The sequence below is a fragment of the Corvus hawaiiensis genome, chromosome Z (genome assembly GCF_020740725.1).
Source record: "Corvus hawaiiensis isolate bCorHaw1 chromosome Z, bCorHaw1.pri.cur, whole genome shotgun sequence".
Taxonomy (NCBI): domain Eukaryota; kingdom Metazoa; phylum Chordata; class Aves; order Passeriformes; family Corvidae; genus Corvus; species Corvus hawaiiensis.
This window is the reverse complement of record NC_063255.1, coordinates 45921052-45943814: the sequence shown is the minus strand read 5'-3', so window position 1 is coordinate 45943814 and position 22763 is coordinate 45921052. Positions and strand designations below refer to the sequence as shown.

Below are 22763 nucleotides of genomic sequence, written 5' to 3'. Positions count from 1 at the left end.
ATTACTTTGCTACTTGAATCAGCACAAGGATAGAATCACAAAATCATTTATATCATTTGCAGTGGAAGACTATGAAAACAACTCTACCAAAAAATGGTTTGTTGAGTAAAAATACGTTGTCTTATTGACTATAATCAGTACCGCACAAAATATGAATGAAGTAAATGCTGTCTTTATTTGTTGGCCATGTTGTGTTCTGAGCTGCTGCAATTATTTCAAAATGCGTGGAAGAAAATGCCTTCTCTTTTGCCTTAGAGTGACTGTTGTCCTTCTGTTCTTAAGTGTGATGTGTGCCACAGAGGAAGGAACTAAGGGAACTAACTGGCTCTGTTTTTCCATCTCACCAAGTCCAGAAATCACTTTTAGAGCAATCCTGAATAGCCACACAGCTGTACCCAGTTAAAAGATTATGATGACATTATTATTGTTAGAAATTGCTGCAGCAACAACTTGCCAAATGAACCATTAAAACTCACTGAACCACAGTAAAATTGATTAACGGCTGCTTGGGGCAACATACGGTCTTTGAAGGTCTCTATCTTTTTAACCATTTGTCTCTTCCAGTGTCTGTGGCAGAACCCTCCACCTCTCTTTCATTTGAATGTAAAGAGCCATTTCAAAAACTGTAACTTCCTCTTAGTGACAAGCTCATTTAGTGGTGTGTCACTGGACCATCTACTCACATGCAGAAATTTGAATTAAAGAGAAAAAGAACCTTTTACTATTAAGGAAAATGGTGCGTTCTTTCTGCTTTGGGAACTTCACTTGAGTTTTTTTGGCTGTTGCTTTGACCTATGCCCTGAGCGCCCCTTTTGTGGTTGTTGTTTTTGAGGTGGAAGTTTCAGAGATGCTAAACCATTTTTTCTTCAGATGACAAAAAAGGGAGGTGGAAACCTGCTTCCTGTAAACGGAGTTTCCACAGTTCGAGCCCACTGTGCAAAACCTGAGCAGCAGCTTGCCTGTGCCTTAGACCATGTGCCAACACTGCCGTCTAGCTTCTGCAAAGGCTTTGTGCACTTTTGCTTCTTGGTTGCTTGCGTTCATGTGTTAACATAGCTTTGTCAAGTCTCTATCGGCAAGTCAAAGTCCTGTAGTATTGACTTATGTTTGGGAACACAGAATCGTTTGAAGTGGTCACAGCACTAGACGAGGGATTGAAGACGGCAGCAGCAAACAGTAGGGGAGATCTGAAATGGCAATGCATCAAGAAAACTCACTGTCTGTGTTTGCAGGTAGGGAAATGAAACCCATCTGTCCAAACTCTTAAAAGATATCTGGCAGCACAGCAAGGCAGAAGAACCAATTCCAGGTCTGTTCAGTGTTTCTAATGACAAAGCATTTGCAATGTCATTGAACAGGGCCTCCTGACATATCACCCCCTGATATGTGCTTTGGGCTCAGTGTTGAATCCTGCTTTCCTGTCTCTCTCCCTTATCCTTCTCTGTCTCGTACCATGAATACATCTTTTTTAGTCTTTCACCACAGAAGTTGTAGCTTTTGCTTCTTGGTCTGTGGTGACCTGGGAGCTTCTTCCAGTCTGAAGTACTGTGTTTAGGTTTTATATGCATTTTATGTCTGGTCATCTTGGGATTTTATAAGATTGTATGGTTTCCATTTACTATGAACTTGCATTTGTTTACCAAAATCTCTATTTATACAGCCTTTAGGTTAGAGGTGGTATTGCATAAATAATAGAAAGGATAATGAAAACATATAATTATTTTTAAGGAGACAGAAGTCTCTGTTACGGCTCTACTTTGAAATTGTACAATTCCTCCATTTTCAAACAGAATTTAATGCATGAATGAAGCAATTATGTTCGAGCTTTCTTGGTGGTGTAACTTTTGAGAAATTGATTATCATCATATATTAAAGTGATTTAAAGCTGTATTTAGCCCAGAGTGGCCTGACTAATGATTTGTTTCTTGTTTTTGCTTGTTTTCAATAGCCTTCATTAAATAATTCAGCTATGATGTTAATCATAGAATCATTAAGGTTGGAAAAGACCTTCAAGATCATCAAGCACAATCTTTGGTCAATCACCACCCTGGCATTTAGACCATTACTGTAATTGCCACATCCAGTAATTTCTTGAACACTTCCAGGGGTGGTGACTCCACCACTTCCCTGGGCTGCCTGTTCCAATGCCTGACCATCTTGCCTGACCATCCTTCCAGTGAAGAAATCCACCCTGATGTCCAGCATGGACCTCCCGTGGCACAACTTGAGGTTATGTCCTTTCCTCCTGTCAGTAGATGCCTAGGAAAACAGGCTGACCCCCACTTTCAGGTAGTTGTAAAGAGTAATAAGGTCACCTCGAGCCTCCTTTTCTCCAGACTAAAAATCCCAGCTCCCTCAGCCTGTCCTATAGAACTTACTCTATACACCCTCCACCAGCTCTCTTGCCCTTCTCTGGACACACTCCAGCACCTTGGTATATTTCTTGTAGTGAGGGGCCCAGAACTGGACACAGGACTTGAGGTGTGGACTCACCAAGTACAGGGGGATGGTCACTGTCCTGGTGCTGCTGGCCACACTATTGCTGGTACAGGCCAGGATGCCATTGGCCTTCTTGGCCACCTTGGACACATGGCTGGCTCATGTTCAGGCACTATCGACCAGCACACCTAGCACTCCCCATTAACTCTGGGCTGATTTCCAGCCACTCCTTCCCCAGTCTGCAGCTCTGCACGGTGTTGTTGTGACCCAAGTGCAGGACCTGGCACTTGGCCGTGTTTAACCTCACACAAGTGGTCTTGCCCCACGGATCCAGGCTGTCCAGATCCCTCTGCAGAGCCTTCCTGCCCTCCAGCAGATCAACTTGGTGTCATTTGCAAACTGACTGAGAATGCATTTGATCCCCTCATCCAGATCATGGATGAAGATGTTAAACAGGGCTGGGCCCAGCACTGATCCCTGGGGAACACCGCTGGTGAGCAGCCACCACCTGGGTGCAGCACCATCACCTCCACTCTCTGGGCCTGGCCCTCCAGCCAGTTCCAGCAAAGATGCCCCTGTCCAAGCTGTGGGCTGCCAGCTTTTCCAGGAGGATGCTATGGGAGACAGTGTCAAAGGCTTTGCTGAAGTCCAGACAGACAACATTCACAGCCTTTCCCTCATCCTCCAGGTGGTTCACCTTGTCATAGAAGGAGATTAGGCTGATCAAGCAAGACCTACCTTTCCTAAACCCATGCTGGCTGGGCCTGATCCCCTGCTTGTCCTGTACATGCCATGGGAGCACACTCAAGATAATCTGTTCCATAACTTTCACTGGCACCAGGGCTAGCTACCTTACATATTCTTATCAACCTTGTAATTAAAATGTATCCATGGGTACTGCTTCATGTTAATGAGACAAGGTTGTATTTGAAGGACAGTCTTTTGTCTCCATTGAAGCAGCTGTTAGTGGGGCTGCATACCTGCGTGAATCAATTAATCATTTCATTAAACAAAAATCCTCTTAGCTATGCTAATCAAAAGCATGCTGATCACAGTTTTTCCAAACAAACCCCCTGAAACCTAAACAAACAAACCACTTCAAGACTAATAAACCAGTCTTGCTCTGATATATAAGCTATGCTTTATTAAAAAGGATTAAAAAGAAATAAAAAAGATCTGAGGGAGATTTCATCAGCATTATGCATATATTCCTTTTGCCATCTCTGGTGATATCATCTGAATGGTTAATGCTGCCTAAACAGTTATATGCTGTATCACTTTGAATGCGACAGGAAACACAGGCTTTCTGCTCTGAACTGCATCTTCATGGGTGAGGAGAACACAGTGGATGCTGAACACTGAGTCAAAGCCCTTCTCATTAAATCCCAAAAGCAGGTTGAGGGGGTTTCTATGTGCTTCTTGACTTCTATGAGCAAGTACATGAGCAGAAGCTGAACATAGAGTTTGAAAAAGAAGGGGAAGTGGAATATATAACACTGTCAATGAGCAGCTTCATAGACAGCTTCTTCAGAGAGGGGTGGGTAAGTGTATTAAAAAATGAGACAACTGGCTTTAAAACTTCATAGGTGTGATTTAAGCCTAGCAGGCAACTAAGTACTATGCAGCTGCTTGCTCACTCCCCCCTCCAGCAGAATCAGGGAGAAAATCAGAAGAGCAGAAGTGAAAAACCTTATGGGCTGATATAATAACAGCTTAATAGGTAAAGCAAAAGACACATACACAAGCAAAACAAAACAAAGAATTCCTTCACCACTTCCCATGGGCAGGCAGGTGTTCAGCCATCCCCAAGAAAGCAGAGTTCCATCATGCATAACACTGACTTCAAAGATAAATACCATCCCCCTTGCTTCCTTCTTCTTCACCCAGCTTTAAATATTGAGTATGATGCCACAAGGTGGGGAAAGCCCTTGAATCCACTGAGACCAGCTGTCCTGACAGTGTCTCATCTTCTCCCAACTCCTTGTGTACCCCCAGCCTCCTCCCTGCTAGTGTGGGTGAGGAGCAACAAAGGCATTGGCTCTGTGGAAGCCCTGCTCTGCAGCAACAGAAAGTGCTTATCATCACTGCTTTCAATGCAAATCCAAAACATGACCTCATACTAGCCACTGTGAAGAAAGTTACCCCAACCAAACTCAGTACATTCTCTACTCCTTACTTCATACAATTTATGCCATGCTGTAGTCCTACATGACTTAATAGAATCTCATTGACACCCCCCATCCCCTCTCCATCCTTTGATATAACACACAGATATCATTCCCTTAGTCTACGGACACCCCCTGCAAAAGCCCATCAAATGTCAACATATCTCCATAGAATGTCAACTGAATTAATTTCAGGGCCCATGAGCTGGTGCTTTATCTGTTCTGCTGGTCACTCAGGACAGGAGGGGTGGTGTGGTGTGGTACTGTGGCCTAGAGCCAGCTCAGGTCAAGTCACTGCTGCATTTGCATTGCTTACTATAAGACGTCTTCCATTGGTTCATATGGTTCCTATTACAGTAATTCTTGTAAGCGAAACTCAAATAATGGGTTACAAACAATTTAAAGGCACATCCATTACAATCTTGACCTCTGGGCATTTTGTGCCAGATTGAAGGGTTTAATAGTGTAATGAACTCCTCCCCTTGCTTCTAGGCTGGCTAGAAACAAGTGGTTCCTGCTATAGCAATTACAGTGTCCACCACGGACCTCCATGGGATGCAGAGGGACAGCCTGCCTGACTGTGGCTCCACCGTGGGCTGCAGGGGGGGAATCTCTGCTTTGGCACCTGGACCACCTCCTGCCCCTCCTTCTTCTTCAGGGGAAGGACTCCTCGCACTCTTCCCCTGGACTATGGAACCATCATCCACTGTGCACCTCATCCACAGGTCACAGTCCCTTCGGCTCAAGTTCGTACTGGAATTCCAGCCTGTCCAGCACAGCAGCAGACAGCAGCAACGCCCTGGCCACCTGCCAGCTCAGGCGCATCGTGGCTGTTATCAAAACGTTCCCAGGCACAGTAGTGTGAGGTGATAAGCATAGCACTACAGCACACAGCTACCAGCAAGCATTGGATTATAATACATGGTCAGGCAAGTGAGTACTGGAGCCTGCTTATTAATAATTAAACAGCCATAACAACTGACAATTTCATCTAGTACATTCCAATCTAGACTGTCATAATCTGGTCTTATTGAGCCCCACATTGGGTCCAAAGAAAGACTGTTGTGGTTTAACCCCAGCCAGCAACCAAGCACCCTGTAACTACTCACTCACTCCCGCATGGTGGGATGGGGAAGAGATTGGAAGAGTGAAAGTGAACAAATTAATGGGTCGAGATAAAGACAGTTTAATAGGGAAAGTAAAAGTCACATACACAAGCAAAGAAGAACAAGGAATTAATTCATTGCTTCTCATAGGCAGGCAGGTGTTCACCCATCTCCAGGAGAGTGGGGCCCCATCACATGTAAGGATGACTTGGGAAGACAAATGCCATGACTCTGAACTTCCTGCTTGTCCTTCCTCTTCCTACAGATTTATATGCTAAGCATGGCACTTTATGGTATGGGATATCCCTTGGGTCATTTGGGGTTAGCTGTCCCTACTGTGTCCCCTCACAATTCCTCATACACCCTCAGCATCCTCACTGATGGCATGGGTGAGGAGCAGAAAAGGCCTTGGTTCAGCAGAAAAAAATTTCCCTACATTATCAACACTGTTTTCAGCACAAATTCAAATCACAGCCCCATAGTGTGAAGAAAATTTGCTCTACCCCAGCCAAACCCAGCACCTTCCCTTTAGACTAGAAGGAGGTACTTTCTAAATCTCTGTGGGGCCTTTAATCCCACTTCTGTGTTACAGGGGAGGTAAAAGTGGCTTCTTGCTTCTGCCATCATCTTGACATGACTTGAAGTCAGCATCAGTATGTGGAGCTGAAGATGTTTCTAGGACCCTTGACATTTACTCTAGCATTGAGCTGTGACAGCAGCACAGGAGAGAGGACACAGAATAGTCAAGACAGGGTAGAGAAGAAAAAGCTCTTGAGGCTCTCAGTTCTTTTAATATATGCAGAAACACCACCCAGGTTTCTCAGTTAGCTAAGGCTGTGTCATAAAAAGAGGAAGTTTCCCTGCCTTCTTGCTGTCACTGTGCAAAGTCCTTGTCATCAGCAGGGACATTATCGAGTGCTTAATCTCTCCTGTGAGCAGTCACAGTCTCTGCCTTGGACTTCAGGGACAAGAGAAAACGGACAGGTCTCGGTCGTCCGGAGATTGTTGCAGAAGCATTCCCGAGCACGCACACGGAGCAGCAGCTAAGATGGAGGGAGAGAAATTCAGCTGCTGTTGCTGCTGCTGCTTCCCGCAGTCCCACACGACTCCAGCCGGCCGTGCGGGCAAGCCAGCTTGGAGAGGATGCCGGGGAGTATTTTGCCATCTCGTGGCAGCTCGGAAGAAAAGCATCTATCTCTATGTGATCACAAACACTCGCTGCCCTGAAGGAACAAAGCCAAAAAAGAGAGATTTCCGTGGAGCTGGCTGCAAAGTAACACTTGGAAGGTTTTCAGCAGAGCAGCCCAAAACCCTGAACTGACAGATACCTGCCCACGTGCAGCCCCAGGTGCATGCCAGTGGCGGAACCTGAAACAATGGTCGAGAAGATGAACACTAAAGAGGACCCAGCCTGGGGCAGGCTGGTGCTCAGAGACTAACTCCTGCTCTTGGTGTCATGCTGCTGGAGATTCCCAGCTAGCCAGGGAAGGGAGTGGATAACTGCAAGCTGGAGAAGGCTTCAACACCACAGTGAGGACAAGAGCGAACTGAAGCTGAGCTCTTGTGGTGTGGATGGTGAAGAACGATCCAGCCAGTCAGCTTTGGCTCAGAGAAAGTCAGTGAAGAGGCAGAGATCCTGTCAGCACAGAAACCTTTGCAGGAGCACTGCTATGGGTCTATGACAATTTTCATGTATTTGCAGGGTGATGCCGCTAAGATGGGAGAAGCTAAACATACTCAGGAATTGAACAGTCTGAACCTCCCACTGACCTCCTTTCCCAGGGAGCTGTTGCTGCTGTGCCTGAGGGGGCATTGTCCGTGGTGCCAGGGCATACCAGAAAGAGGGCTGGGGGTTGTCAGTGGTCAGGGGCTGCAGATCCCACTGTCAGCAGCATGGGCACTGCCAGTGCTGTGGCTGCTGCTCAGGATGACATGAGACCTCTCCACACTCTTACTCCCACAAAGCTGCTGCCAGGGAAAATTCCTGCTGCTGACCAAGGGACCCCAGAGGACCTGATGGCAGAGGAAGGAGGGCGAGGCTCCCTAAGCAAAGGTTGTTCCCCAGCTTCAAGAGGTCTGTGGGATGAGGTGCTGCCAATCTGCGTGGGCAGTGGGAAAGGAGCCATGAGTTCTGCTCTTCACAGCTGTGTAGAAAACCAGCACCTCAAAACACATCCATTTTATTTCCAGAATTGTTTGTTTTCAGTTCAGAAATTATAAACCCCTGTGAAAATCCTGGAATGCCTTTTATATTTCCATGACCCAGAGATGAACTATCCAAGAGGGTCCCACCCTGCCTAAGAGCTGACACATGCACACAGCATTTAGGAGGTTGACAGAGTACAACTATTAGGGATACAAATCCTTCCCATGGCAGCAATGGGAGTGGGTAAGGGTCCTGATGCCAGCAAAGGGTGCAGGTAACAGCAAGGGTCTCAGCTCCAGCCACTGGGGCAGAATGGGTACGTGTGTTCCAGGCGCACCTACTGGGGAGTGAAATGAGTGAGTCTTGGCACCCACACACAAAGCAGGATTGCAGGTCACAGCCCACATGCCTGGTGCTGCCTGCTGTGGACACAAGAGAGGTTGCATCTGCCCTGAACACCAGGGAAAAGTACTGGAGGCAGGGATGTAACTCCTGAGCGAACTTCAAGGTGGGCTACCCGGTGAGAAGCAGGCCCTGGGTCCAGGCGAGGGCATGGATAGGCCCATGCTGCTACCTGGGGAATTCTACAGAAGTGGAGCGCCTGTTGGGAAGCGCCAGTGCACGCCTTTGCTCTTGAGCAGGAAACAGGACCAGCTGGTGTGTGGGAATAAGTAAAATAACTAAGGATATGGGGCAGGGTTATCACAGGAACAGAAGGGCTGTGTTGGTATTCTGGGGATCAGTGAATTCACGTGTGCTTTTGCAAACTTTAGTCCATCGTGACTGTGGGTAAGAAAAGGGACAGGGCTGGCTGTGCTCGTGCTTTACACGAGTTCTGGTAGTAATACATACCGGTACTGTGGCAGGCTGTGCCCCACCTATGGCAACCTGCTGTGTCCTTTGCACACCTGTGTCTCTTGCAGGTATGTGCTAGGAAAAATCAGTAAGAAGAGGTATTTTTCTCTCTCCCAATAACGGTTTATGCTTTATCTATCTCTTCTTTCCTACGTGCTATTTATGTTTTATTTACCCAACCAACCACACGGCTTTTCCAGCCTTCGATGGATTCCTCTGCAGCCTCGGAGACAATGCCAAGATCCCGGTGGTGTCCCCGGTAGGCTCTGCCATTGCCTAGTGCAACCCCTGGGTCAGGAAGCGGTTCTCCAGCGTCGCCGGGCGGCCACCCGCGCCCCTAGAGAACGAAGCCCCAGGTACGCACCACCACGGCAGCCACCACCTGCGGAACAAAGCGCGTTCCGCGCTGACAGCGGCACCCGCCGCGACTCTCCTCGCTTTTATTCTCCGGGGGCTGCCGCCGCCCCCGAGATGCTCTGCGGTCCCGGGGAAGTAATGCCACGCTCGCCGCTCCGCCGCCCGCCCCGCGGGCACGCACCAGGCGGCAGAATCAGCTGCAGGCCCGGCGCCAACAGCGCCATCCAGGCCCCGGCCCCTCCCCGGCCTCCGCCCCCCGGCATGGCGTCACTGCGCGGGACGCGGATGTGACGATATCGGCGGCGCCACGCTGCCGGTAGGGCCCGGCTGAGCTCCGCGCCCGCCGGGAGCCGTTCCCGTGGCAACGCCGCTGCCGATGGCGGACCCGTCCCGGCGCCTGGCGGAGGGCGCCCGCTGCCGCCGTCCGCCCGGAGAGGAGCGGCGGGAGCCTCCCGGCGCCGGGCGCTGCCGGACGCGCCACAGGCTGAAGGCGGCCGCGTCCCTGGCCCGCACGGGAAGCGAGGGCCCGGCAGCAGTGAGTGCGGGCCTGGGGGCGGGCGGGGCGCCGGTCCCCTCCGGGGCGCCGGTCCTTTCCGGGGCGCCGGTCCTTTCCGGGGCGCCGGTCCCCTCCGGGGCGCCGGTCCTTTCCGGGGCGCCGGTCCTTTCCGGGGTGCCGGTCCCCTCCGAGGCGCTGGCTGGCGGCTCCCGAGGCGAGGGGGGCAGGTGGCGCGCGGCGGGAGCGGGCGCGGGCGGCGCCGCAGGGGGCGGAGCGGTGGCGCGGGGCCGGGGCCCGCTCAGCCCCCGCGGGTGCGTGGGCAGTTCTGTGAGCCCGGGCTGCGCCCCTGGCACCCGAGCGCTGGTGCTGCCCCATCCCTGCTGCCGGCGGGGAAGGCCTGCTGCCAGGCCGACTGCAAAACATGGGCTAATGGCTTTTGAAATAGCGTGGTAACTTACTTCTGCATAATTGTAGTGCCTTAGAGTAACGCCAAAACCTAAAATAATTTTTAAATAGATGGATTTTTTTTGTTGACCGTGTTTGACATCTGTCGTGATTTCATCCCAGCCAGCTTCCAATTGTCAGGCAGCCACTCGCACACTCCCTGACCAGTGAGATCAGGGAGAAAAATGAAAGGGTAAAAGCTGAAAAACTCATCGGTTGAGATAAAGACAGTTAAATAGGGACACCTAAAGCCACGCCTGCAAGCAAAGCAAAACAAGGAATTCATCACTGCTTCTGATGGGCAGGCAGGTGTTCAGCCATCTCCAGGAGAGCAGAACCCTATCATGTGTGACAGTGATTTGGGCAGACAAACATCCTCACTCCAAATGTCCCACCTCCCCTCCTTCTTGCCCCTATTGTATATACTGAGCATGATGTCATATGGTCTGGAATATCCCTTTGGTCACTTTGGGTTATCTGTCCCAGCTGTGTCTCCTTCCCACCTCCCACCTTACTTACCAGCGTGGGAGTACAGACAGCGGAAAAGGCCTTGGCTGTGGGTAAGCCCTGCTCAGCAAAAACAAAAACATCTCTGTATTATCAACCCTGTATTCAACGCACATTCAAAACTCAGCCCCAGACTCGTCACTGTGAAGAAAATTTACTATGTCAGGCAAAACCAGCACAACAACCTGACTAGATAAAAGGCAGTGCGTACTTGAGGATGGGTGTGGGAGTGACATCTGGTTGTTTCTGCTTCAGTCTTAATACTTATTTTTGGCAGGAACACATCCCTGGAGATTGTCTAATCCAACCAGCTGTGTGTGGTCCAGCATGAATGCCCAGCAAAGAGGGGCAGAGTGTGCAGGAATAGAACAGGTCCAGCAGAACTTGGAAGGTGATAATATAGTCCGAGTGCAATTACTTTTGGCTGGTTTGTCTTAAAGGACAGAACTAACTGTTCTCATACTTTTTATGCACAAATGCTAGATTTTTTAAGCTATATTTTGGAGGATACCATGTAAGTCATAAACGTACTGACTGCATTAAAGGAGTTATTTAAGAGTGGGGCAGAAGACAGGCCTGCCTGTTACCTTCATCTATGCTAGCATGACTCGAGCGCTGTGTAAAACTTGAAGCACTGAAGAGCTAGATCTCACTGTGAGGAGAAGCCAAACAAAGTAGCTTGGTCATGCTGCCTCTTTGTTCAGCATTCTCTCAGAGCCTCTGCTGGGTTTTGCAACCTTAAAAGCAATTGTTACAGGTTTCTGCATCTAGACTGTAGGATTTTTGCCTCTCTGTGATAGTAATCATCTTTTGTCTCTGTCTTCTAGAACATGACTTCAGATAAGGAGTTTGCAGAAGACAGCAATTTTTCACCAAAAGCCAGCACCAGTAAGCTGCCAACAGATGCATCTCCCGACTCCAAATGCCCCATCTGCCTGGATAGATTTGACAATGTCGCATATCTAGATCGCTGCTTGCATAGGTTCTGCTTCCACTGTGTCCAAGAATGGTCAAAAAACAAAGCAGAATGCCCCCTCTGCAAGCAACCCTTTTTTTCCATTTTCCATACAATTCGTGCTGAAGATGACTTTAAGGAGTACATACTCAGCCCCTTAGAAACCAGCTCTTTTGCCAGCCCTGATGGCCGGAGATTTCGTTACCGTACTACCTTAACAAGGGAACGCCGCACGCGCAGTTCCCCTTCCCGAAGGATGCTGTCCCCTCCAGATAATGGGATGTTGTTTGAAGGCTTGTCAAGTGAACCAGCGCGACACAGGCACAGAGAGATTCAGCAGATGATCAGGAGGCTGGCCTCAAGGAGAAAGGCTAGCGCAGAGGGCAGATCTCTGAGGCAGATTCAGGAGGAGGACATGATCAACTTCCGCAGGGCTCTGTACCGCACTGGTGTGCGCATCCGCAGCATTCAGGATGGTGGCCGATACCGAGACATTTCGGCAGAGTTCTTCCGCCGCAACCCTGCTTGCCTTCACCGCTTGGTTCCTTGGTTGAAGCGAGAACTTACAGTCCTGTTTGGTGCCCATGGATCTTTGATCAATATTGTACAGCACATTGTCATGAGTAATGTAACTAGATACGATCTGGAAAGTCAGGCCTTTGCTGATGATTTAAAGCCATTTTTGCTGAATCGGACAGAACACTTCCTGCATGAATTCATCAGTTTTGCTCGTTGTCCTTTTAACTTAGAAGCATATGATCAGCATGCCAATTATGACTGTCCTGCACCATCATATGAGGAAGGAAGCCACTCAGACTCATCAATTATTACAATATCTCCAGATGTGGCATACTCACAAGGGCCAGATAATAGTTTGTCTGTACCTGGTCTTGGCCAGGCCCCCTGGGATGATGAAACTCCAGGCCCTTCCTATTCCATTTCAGAAGAGGTTCGTGCAACCATAGCTTCTCCTCTGGAGTCATCAGAAAGTTCTGATGAGGACTCTGCTACAGGGAGTCGAAGCACCAAACTGCAGACTGAGTTACAGGCTACTGTTGACTCAAATGACAGTGGCTCTTCCTCAGACAATTGTGTCATTGTTGGGTATGTTAAGCCGTTAGCTGAGAGGACACCAGAAGTGGTTGAGCTGTCCTCTGACTCTGAGGAGTCCATCAGGGAAGAGAAAAGGGAAGATGTGAAGAAACAGCGACCAGTCCAGTGTCACAGCTGGAGTGACAGTGAACCAAGCAGGAGCTTCTCGCCACATTCCCCAACATATAGGGAGGATGTAGGAAGCTGTAGAAGCTGTTTATCTCCTGTAGTTGAGAAGATGGAATCAAAAGAGGGTGAGAAGAACAAATGCAAAAGAAAGGATCTGCATCCACAGGACTTGAGTTGGAGCCCCTCTCCAGGGAGTGACACAGTATGCTCCCCTTGGAATCACAGAGTGAGTAAAAAAGAAAAGTCTAGAAGCCCACAGTCCTGTTCACGGGAGAGTCGAGGCAGTCATGGCCATCGGTCTAGAAGGGAGCACCATAGCAAAAGCCAACTTAAAAGGAGACGATCGAGAAGCAGAGACAGTAGCAAACATAGGAGCAAAAGAAGCAGCAGAAGGTCCAGGGCTCATGACACCAGAGCCTCTCTGAAAAGCCAGAGGGGCTCTCTAAGTGGCGAGAGCACTCCATCCAGAGAAGTGAGCAGATCACGATCACGTAGCAAAGGCCACAGTAAAAGGAGATCAAGAAGTAGAGACAGTGATCGCTATTACGTAAGAGACACTTATCAAAGTAGACACCAGTGGGGTTCTGCTTTCTGTAGTCGAAAGGTGTTTGGAGACAGCTATGAATCCTCCAGCAGAAGGAGGACCCGGTCTAACACTCTTTACTCAAGGCAATCTACTAGTCCAGAGTACAGGATACGATCATTTATTGAGAGGACAGATCTGCATAGCCAGAGGGGACTCCATGAAAGACACTATTACTGCTATGAAAGATGCAGATCAAGGAGTCGGTCAAGCAACAGATCAAGGACTCCTTCTGGAGGAACTGACAGAATGAAAAGTGAAAAGCCTGGTGGAAAAAGGAAGTACAAAACTCGCCACCTGGAGAATGCATTCATGGAGAGCACAAATCTAGAAAGAGAAAATGACTCCAAGAAAACTTCCTCAAAATTTGGTGAGTGCTGCAAAAATGAAGATAGCCTGTCAGACAATCGAGCAAGCAGCGAGACAAAGCGTAAGAAAAGGAAGAAGAAAATGAGGAGTCCAAGTGTGGAGATTGTCTTCGAAGGAAAAGCAACAGACACAACAAAGCATCTTAAAAAGAAAAAGAAGAAGCATAAGAAGAAACACCGGAAACATTACATGAGTAACTCAGTACAGTCTTCTCCGGTGGTGATTACGATTGATAGTGATAGTAGCAAGGAGCCAGAAAATACTGAATGGGACAGCAGTATTACATGGACAAGCACAACTCAGATAAATGAGAGGGAAAATGAGTCTCCATCTTCTTTTCTGAGGAGGATGGGATGTGAGGAAACTGGGGTAGACAAAAAGTATGGTATCCCTGCCACAAGGGAAAACTCAGATGGTGACGTTAGAAATGCTGATGTCAAACTTCAAGAAATAGCGGCTGATCAGAGTGTTACCACAGCGAATACCAGCAGTAACACCTCTCACACAGAAGCTGTAACCAGTTATGTTCAGGAAGCACCAGCAGCGCCTTCCAGTCAACTGCCTTCCCCCAGGACTTCCTTAGTAGAGTGTCCAGAAAGAGAGCCATTGATACTAAGACTGCCAAAGAGACTTGTCAACAGATCCTCGTGGTTTGATTTCCCAGAAGAAAAAATGTAGTAGGCTTTCTATGGAACACTTGTTAAGATTGTGAATTTAACTGTTTTTTTTCCCCTCAAGAACTAAAACATCTGATAGGATTTCTGTCTGTTAAAAAGTTGTCTAGGAAATGTATAAAACTTTTGAATGTGTATGCACTTTTAAGTCAAAGAAGATAGGATATTGCTAGTATGTAATTCTAGAAGTTTGTTAGAAGACTGTTTGGAAGTTTTAATTTCATAAAGCCATCCACAGAGTATTTCAAAGTTTTGTGTAAACCAAACAGAAATGGAGCCCAAAACAAAAGTCTAGAAATGCAGTTTATGGGGATTGCTCTTCTTAGACAAGAGAAAAGTTGTTTAGTTCATAAAAAATGACTCAGTTTGAATTCCAGCATCATTTCAATCTCTTTGGTTTAAGCCAATCTCTGCTGAACAGTAGTCAGTGATTTCTACAGAGATTCCCAAAGGACTCTCAGTAATTTTAAGGTAAGCTATGTTGGAATCTGAATAAAGCAATAAGATTTTTTGTTGTTGTTTGTTTAAATATATTTACATAGGTATTGTATGTTTTGCAAGTGGAGTTTTTTCTTTTGGTTTTGGGTGTCTTACCTATCCAGTCCATGGATATTTGTGCAGTCAGGAGTACTCCAAGTTGGAGTCTGGAGTTCATCTGGTAAAAGCCTTTAGTGAAAGCAGGAACTTTGGTTGCGTGGGATTTGTTCAGTTTTGAGTTTTCCCAAAAGCTGGGTGGCCCCTCTGTCCTACCCCTTCTAACATTGGAGTATTCCCTTGGGAAACATTTTTTTTTCAGATTTCTTATTTTTATTTCCCTTTTTGGAGCCTGTGCATTCTGCCTTGTGTTCTTACAGCTTCAAAGAGAGCAAGGAGTATTTTCTTTATACCCTGTGGCTGCATACTTGAAGACATCTGTCTTCATCTGCAGCCTTGGCAGTAAAACACTTCCTCCTGACCTCCTTGCAATAGCCAGCATTCACCCAGCTCAGCACATCCTGGATGTCTTGCTGCATGTATGTGCAAGGCACAGGGCAGGGTTTTGTTTTCCAGGTTTGGCCCTTCTCTGTGTGCACAGCAGTAGCTCTGAGGGTTGAATCAGGAGCCTTCTCTTCTCTTCTGCATTACCTTCATGAGTTTGATGGGTTTGACCTTGGCTGATTGCCTGCCAGATACTCACCAAGCTGCTCTGTTACTTTCCTTTCTCCACAGGATGGGGGAGAAAGTAAGACGGGAAAGCTGGGTTGAGATAAGGACAAGGGAGAGTACTCTCATTAGCTGGATAGGGTTGGGGCAATTAATGCTTTCTATTGCCAATGAAAAATTGAGTAGGGGGATAAGAAACAAACACAAAACTAAAAGCAATTTCCCCTCTCTTCTCAATTTCACTCTTAGTACAGGCTCTTCTACCTCCTCCTCCCCAGCTGTGCAGAAGGATGGGGAATTGGGTATATTGCAGTCAGTCCATAACATTCAATCTTGCTGCTTCTTACTCCTTACACTGTTCCTCTGCTCCAACATGGGCCGTTTCTGCAGATGTGCAGTACTTCTGGAACAGATTGCTCCAGCTGCCAGAAAACCAGCTCCTGTGCCTGCTCCTGAGCACAGGCTGCAGCTCCTGACAGGAGCCTGCTCCTGTGTGAGATCTCCATGGGCTGTAGCTTCCATCAGGGCATCTCTACCTTCTCCAAAGTGGGGCTTTTCTATGGGCTGCAGGTGGATCTGTGCTCCACTGTGGTCGTCCAAGGGCAGAAGGGGGCAGCTTGTCTCACCGTGGTCTTCATCACCTGGAAGTGACCAGGCTGTGGAGAAGGGCTGCTCCTGCCCAACTAGTCAACATGGGTTGGTTGACCCTGACAGAGAGTCAGGGGCAATGACAGTCAGTCACCTCCACCCTTGCCCCTGAGAGCATCTCTGGGCTGCAGGGGTCAGGTCGGTCCCTACCTTGGATTTAGAAGGTTTCAGAGAGCACAAACGTCTGAAGGAGCCAGGGCACTGGCAGGCCCAGGGGCCACATGATGTGAACCATAGTGGTGGTGTTGCCATGGTCCATTCTGGCTATTGGCTGCTAAGAGCTCTCTGGCATCTCCTAGGAATGAATGTGTGAGCTCCCTTTGTTCTGTATAGTCCCAGTGGCCTCTTCAAATTCTCCTTGGGATGGGCAGGGGCTTGGGGACTGGAGCGTCCCCGGCAGATGGCTCAGGGATTGCCGATGCAAGTGCCTTTGACTGGAAGCCCACGTCTATTCCCAGAGCTGGGGTATCCTTGGCATTAGTGGGACTTGTCCTATGCCCGAAGTCCTGGGATGGAGGGTACAGGCTATTGAGGAGAGGGAAGGGCAAGGTGGAGGTGTCGCACTAAATAGAAGGGAGAGGTTTGATGGTACAGCCCTTACAGTTGGCAATGATGTGATTGGGAACCTCTGGGTGAGGATGAAGGGATGGAAAACAAACCAGATGTGGTGGGTTTCTTCTATCAGTTGTCCAGCCAGGATGCCAGTGGTGAGAAGTTAATTTGACAGGCAATTACAAAAAATCTCTGGATCAGCAACCTTTGTCCTTATGGCAGATTTCAACTTCCTAGAGATCAGCTGGAAATGCCATCCTGCTGTGGTGAGCAGATTTGAAAAATTCCTAAAGTTTGTGGGAGAGAACTTATCACAAGTATGCAGAGAGACAACTAGGAAAGATGCCCTAGACTTGCTGGTTGAGAATGGAGAATGCCTGGTGGGAGATGGCATGGTCTTGGCCACAGCGATCATGAAATGGTTCAGCTTAAAAATATCAGCGCAATGAGAAAAAATAACTGCAGGGTTGCTACTCTATTTTGAGAGAGCAAACATTGCACCACCCAGGAGTCCCCTGGGAATCTGCTCTTGAGGGCTCAGGAGCTGCATGCTGCATGGAATCTGCAAACACTGGAAAAGAGCACGCTGTCAGAAAACATTCTCAATACTTCAAAGAGACATTTACACTGTGGGAAACATTGTCTGGTTGTTTTTCATGACAGGCTTTACTAGGAAATTGTCATTAAAATGTGAAGGGTGTCTAGGACAGTGAGCGCAACTGAGGAAAACAAGTGTGCCACAGGCAGCCATTGCTTTCCAGCCCTGCTTTGTGTAAACCAGCTCATCACTCCCGCTGCATCTACCTGCAGAGTGTGAGTGATCAATGTGACTTGGTGTCAGCTGCTACTAAGAATTCTACTTGTGGGGAAGAGAAGGTGTTGTGGTCTAGCCCCAGCTGGCAACTAACTAGCACGCAGCTGCTCACTCACGACACCCTGCCCCACTGGGATGGGGAGGAGAACTGGGGGGAAAAAGTGAAACTTGTTGGTTAAGAGGTTAATAATTGAAATAAAGTAAAATATAATAGTAACAGTATTAGTAATAGTAATAAAGGAGAGAAAACCAAAGAAAAGTAAGTAATGTACAATATGGTTGCTTACCACCTGCTGGCCAATGCCAAACCCAGATAGGCCCTCTTCTGGGTAACTCCCCCAGTTTATATACTGTGGGATATGCCCAGCCACTGTCCTGGAGGGATGTCTGCTGAGATAAGAGATTTTGCAATCACCCAGCAGGACTCCCTGGAAAGGACTTTTGAGTCATGGTGAGGAAAAGTAGACCCACAATCCTTTGGGAGACCCTATGCAGATTGTTCTGTAACCCAGAATGGTTATTCTGGGTTATGGTCTGGTTATGGTCTGGTCTATCCCAGACCCTCTGTAATCCATTGGTCCCCTTGCTGATCCCCTGTATCCCTATAAAAGACCAGTTCGCCTCTGTACAGAGAGAACTCGTCCCTGGCCTTCCCTTCGCCAGAGGGGACCCACAATAAAGCTCCCTTCGTGTGGAACCAGCCACACAGCCTCTCCTCTCTCTCTCTGGTCTGGCTTGGCCTGGAGGCTGCCCTGCAGAGCTGAGCTGGAATCACAAGCTGATATCACTAAAGAGCTAACAGCCTCTGCAAGGGCTCCTCTGCCAGTAGCTGAGAGGAAGACACCGGGCCTCAGGAAGGCGATTCCTTTCAGGACCATCTCCCCAGACCGGTCATCTCTTCCTGGGTCACAGCCTCGGACCCCACTACCAGCTGTAATAACTGGCGCCCGAACAGCCTTGGATCCTGGACAACCCGGACCTGGCCCGAGCTGCGTCTTGATCGCCAAGACAGAACCAGCTGGTCATGTGCTGCTCCTCTGAAGATAGACCTACGTTTTAGCAGGCCTTTTGGACGGGGACAGTTCGAGTCCCTCATCTCCCACCTAGGACAAAGTCCCTGAGGATCGAACTGCCAGACCATCCCCCCAGCAGACCTTTCCAGGAGCCAGCCCCACCAGAAAACGGGATTTGTAAGTTTAAACTTGGGGCTCTGCTCTCCTCATGCGCGCATTTTAAGTTATTTTGGTTTTTTTTCTCTTTTTCTGCTGAGGGAGGAATTAAGATGGGACATAGGCTAGCTAAACCCAGCCTTTCCCAATCTGAGAGAGACCTATACCCCTTTATTCTGACTCTTCTCTTAAAATCTGACTTTAAATTCTGTAAGGGTGTTCTTTCTAAGAAAAATCTTAAATCTTTCAGTAATTGGATATCTCTAGATTTCCCTGAAGCTAACACCGATTCTGTTCTTTCTGATCCGTTCTGGGACAGTGTGGGGAACAAACTACTCCTCTCAAGCCTCGGGAAACCTCTCAGTTTCAAAATTCATTCCTTTATTTCGTTTACTGGTTAAAACATGTCGTGCGAAAACCCCGCCTGAGCCAAACCCCTTCTCTGCCCTTCCCCCCTCCCACCCCCCCTCTCCGCCTCCGGTAATGGCCAGCCAGAGCACGGACCCAGCCAGCTGCCCCAGCCCTGGCCCGGCAGGGGGCTTCCCTTCCCCGATCCCCTGTTCCCAGCGGTCCCCCCGTACCCGGCCCCCCCCGCTCGCCCCCCCGGTTCCGCTGTCACCCCCCAGGCAGCGCACGCGGTACCCACCCCAGACTCATCCCCCCTCCCCGGGGTGGATGACTCTGAGCCCCCCCCAGCCCCGTCTCCCTGTGCCCCTGGTATCCCGCAACCCTCCCCGCACGACACCACCCTTCCCCCTCTCGCACTGACCCACGGTGCCTCCGACCCCACCGTGTCCCACGCCCCCGCGTCCCAGTCTCCTGCCACGTCCCAGTCTCCTGCCACGTCCCAGTCTCCTGCCGCGTCCCACGTCTCCGCGTCCCTGCTCCACGCGGTCCTGCCCCCCCCCCCAGCCCAGCGCGGCGGCCCCGTCCCAGCAAGCCGCCCTGCCGCCGCTGCCCCACCCCGCACCCATGGAGCAAGCATGGTACAACACGGGACCAGTCCCGCAGAGCTCCGTGTGCACATCATGGGGCACGGAACAAGCGTCACGCCCCCCGCCAGCGTCTGCCCCTCTCGCCGCTGGCGGAACACAGCTATCCGCAGCACCGCCTCAGGCTATCGCCCATAGAATGGAATCTCCCTCCCCCCTTCCCCCACCGCAAATGGCCCTGACATCCTGGCAGGCGCCGGCACACCCGCTCTCCCCTCTTCCAGCTGCATCTTGCGCAATCCCTGCTGATGTTCCCCCTCTGCACTCCCCTCTCCCCCTACTACGTGTTCTTGCGCAATCCCCATTCCCCTCGCTGCTGCACTAGAGCCTACTGCCCCCCCACACCCTCCTCTCGCCCACCCCGACTCCACATGGAATTGCGAAACCAGAACTACCTGTAACCCCCCACAAACGACCTGCTGCTGTACAACCTCTCCCCCCACATGCTGCCATAACAGGACCCCTTCCCACCCCTCAAACAACCCCCGACCCCCCGCCATTCCCGCCCTGGGCAAAGCAGAGCCGGCATTTCAAAAACGCCGCGCTAAGCCCCCTGTGTCCCAGCCCCGCCCTGCCACGGCCTATCCACCCTGTTCAGATGACAGTAGCAGCAGCTCGGACTCTGAAGATCAATGGGCACAGATACGCAGGGAAGCGAACCGGGAGGGGGATTGGGAGTTGGCTCAGAAAATTTCAGCTTTTCCAGTCATTATAGGGAGAGGGAGGAGGGGTGGTCCATCTACAAAAACATGGGAGCCTATCCCATACAGAGAAATCAAAGAGCTTAGCAAGGCAGCAAAAGACCATGGGAGAGGGTCACATTTCTTTAGAAACTTATTGGAAGCCACTTTCTCTGCCTATACATTAGTACCACATGATATTAAAAACATTATTAACTGCATCCTTTCCCCTGCCGAATATATGTTATGGGAAAGGCATTGGAAAAGACACTTAAAAACACTGTCTGACACTTATGCTAAAGATGCAAATCAGACAGATTGGACAATAGAACAACTGGCTGGAGAAGGTGACCTCCAAAAACCCTTAGATCAAGCTTCAACCTTACCTGAAGCAGCATTACAAGACATAGCTATTGCAGCTAAGACATCGCTGTTTCTTATCCCTGATGATTCTGTTCCTACACAATATTTCTCTAACATCAAACAGTCAGCAAATGAAAGCTTCGTTCAGTTTGTTGATCGTTTGAAAGCTAGCTTAGAGAGACAGATAGAAAGTCCAGATGGACAAAAGGAACTTTTGGGCAAACTTGCCATGATAAGTGCTAACGAACAATGTAAGAATATCTTGAGGGCCCTACCCATGGACACAGAACCCACAACAGAACAAATGATAGAGACCTGTACTAGACACACATCCACAGAGAACACAATGACCCAAGCAGTTGTAAAGGGCATCACAGAAGGAGTTTCCGGTGCATTTGCTGCAGCAGTCTCTAAGGAGAATGCCCGCTGTTTCTATTGTGGTGAACTTGGACACTTTATAAAGGACTGCACACAAAGGTCACCCACCCAGGACCATCGTGCCGCCTACCAAAGGCACCAGAGACAGCAACAGCACCAGCAGCGTCCAAAAAACTTCTATCGGAGCGCGGTGTCAAGGCCCCGCGCCCAGACAGCAAATCAAAGGCCATACTACCCCGCTTCAGCTGTGAACTCCACATCGGACCACCGAGAGCAGACAACTGGACCTCGCCCGGCATCATCATCCCAGGCGATCCCAGAACACATGAGAAGGATCCAACACACAGAGCACTACTGATTGGAACCAGACGCCAACTGGTAACATCACTGCCATTTAACTTTGTTGACAAGCGTTTTTATCGTATTCCCACAGGAAAGTATGGACCGCATGACGGCCCATGGGACATTCTTATCCTAAGTGATACCCTCCATGGCCCAGAACAACTCTTTGTATTACCTGAGATACAAACAGTGCACCCTGGACAAGAGATTCTTGTCCAGCTTTGCTGCACGGACACACCTTTCTTTCTCCCACAGGGAACACCGATCGCTCAAGCTTTTTTACTTCCACAGAACCTCCCAGAACAGCTTCCCCTCAATCCTACAGCAATGTGGATAGAGATTGTGGGCTCAAACAAACCAACCATTGAGTGCAGCTTGTTCTGTAAAGGAGAGAGGGTCTACCGCCCAGGGATGCTGGACACCGGAGCAGACGTGACCATCATCGCCCGCTCCGAGTGGCCAGGGAATTGGGAACTGGAGCCAGTGGCAGGTATGATCTCCGGGATTGGTGGAATTGCAGTATCCATGAGGAGCAAACGAAATGTTGTCATTGAAGGACCTGAGGGCAAGATAGCGACCACCCGACCATTCGTGGTAAGAGCCCCCATCACCTTATGGGGCAGAGACCTTCTATCCCAGTGGGGTGCCACTCTTACCATTCCCAGCCAGGATTTCTGACTGGGGCCACTGAGAAACGCGCGCTGCCATCTACCCCCCCGCTCACCTGGAAGACTGACAACCCAAAATGGACAAGGCAGTGGCCCCTTGATAAAGAAAAACTCAGCGCGCTGGAAGCCCTGGTGGAAGAGCAACTTGCCAAAGGTCATATCACTGAGACTACAAGTCCTTGGAATTCCCCTTTGTACTGAAAAAGCCCGGCACAAACAAATGGAGACTACTCCATGACCTACGAAAGATCAATGAGGTCATTGAAGACATGGGCCCCCTCCAACCCAGCCTGCCATCACCATCGATGCTGCCCCGAGACTGGCTGCTGGCCATCATAGACATTAAAGACTGTTTCTTTAACATCCCGCTCCATCCCCAGGACGCACCACGGTTCGCCTTCTCCATCCCCTCTCTTAACAATGAAGCCCCACTCAGAAGATACCATTGGCTCGTCCTCCCACAAGGCATGAAGAACAGCCCAACCATCTGCCAGTGGTGCGTCGCCCACATTCTGTCCCCCATCAGGAGCCTGTTCCCAGAAGCAATCATTTACCACTATATGGATGACATACATTTTCTGTGCATCAGAAAAAACTTACTTGGACAGAACTCTTAAAAAGACAATTGAAGCCATAGAAGAAGCAGGGTTCGAGATTCGTGAAGACAAAGTGCAGCACTCCAGCCCATGGACTTACC

The 22763-nt window shown here is 49.4% G+C and overlaps 2 protein-coding genes across 3 annotated transcripts in view; both read left to right on the top strand.

The window, feature by feature from the left end:
* Positions 1–14828, top strand: part of TOPORS (TOP1 binding arginine/serine rich protein, E3 ubiquitin ligase) — a 47469-nt gene extending 32641 nt beyond the window's left edge. Inside the window, exons 1-2 of one of the 2 annotated variants that reach the window (XM_048291289.1) lie at positions 9393–9603; positions 11343–14828. In XM_048291289.1, the coding sequence (XP_048147246.1) occupies positions 9445–9603; positions 11343–14321 (3138 nt within the window). In that variant the 5' untranslated portion in view covers positions 9393–9444 and the 3' untranslated portion in view covers positions 14322–14828. Of the gene's footprint in view, positions 9604–10832; positions 10907–11342 lie in introns of those variants that run through there. The other variant, XM_048291290.1, reaches the window with a different exon arrangement.
* A 6897-nt stretch (positions 14829–21725) lies between these two features.
* Positions 21726–22076, top strand: LOC125320268 (endogenous retrovirus group K member 6 Pro protein-like). The gene has a single exon (XM_048292402.1). It carries the CDS (start codon positions 21726–21728, stop codon positions 22074–22076), a length of 351 nt encoding a protein of 116 aa, XP_048148359.1.
* The last annotated feature ends 687 nt before the right edge of the window (positions 22077–22763 follow it).

Excerpts from the sequence above, each read along its gene's own strand:
- LOC125320268 (XM_048292402.1), top strand. The coding sequence starts at position 21,726 with ATGTGGATAGAGATTGTGGGCTCAAACAAACCAACCATTGAGTGCAGC.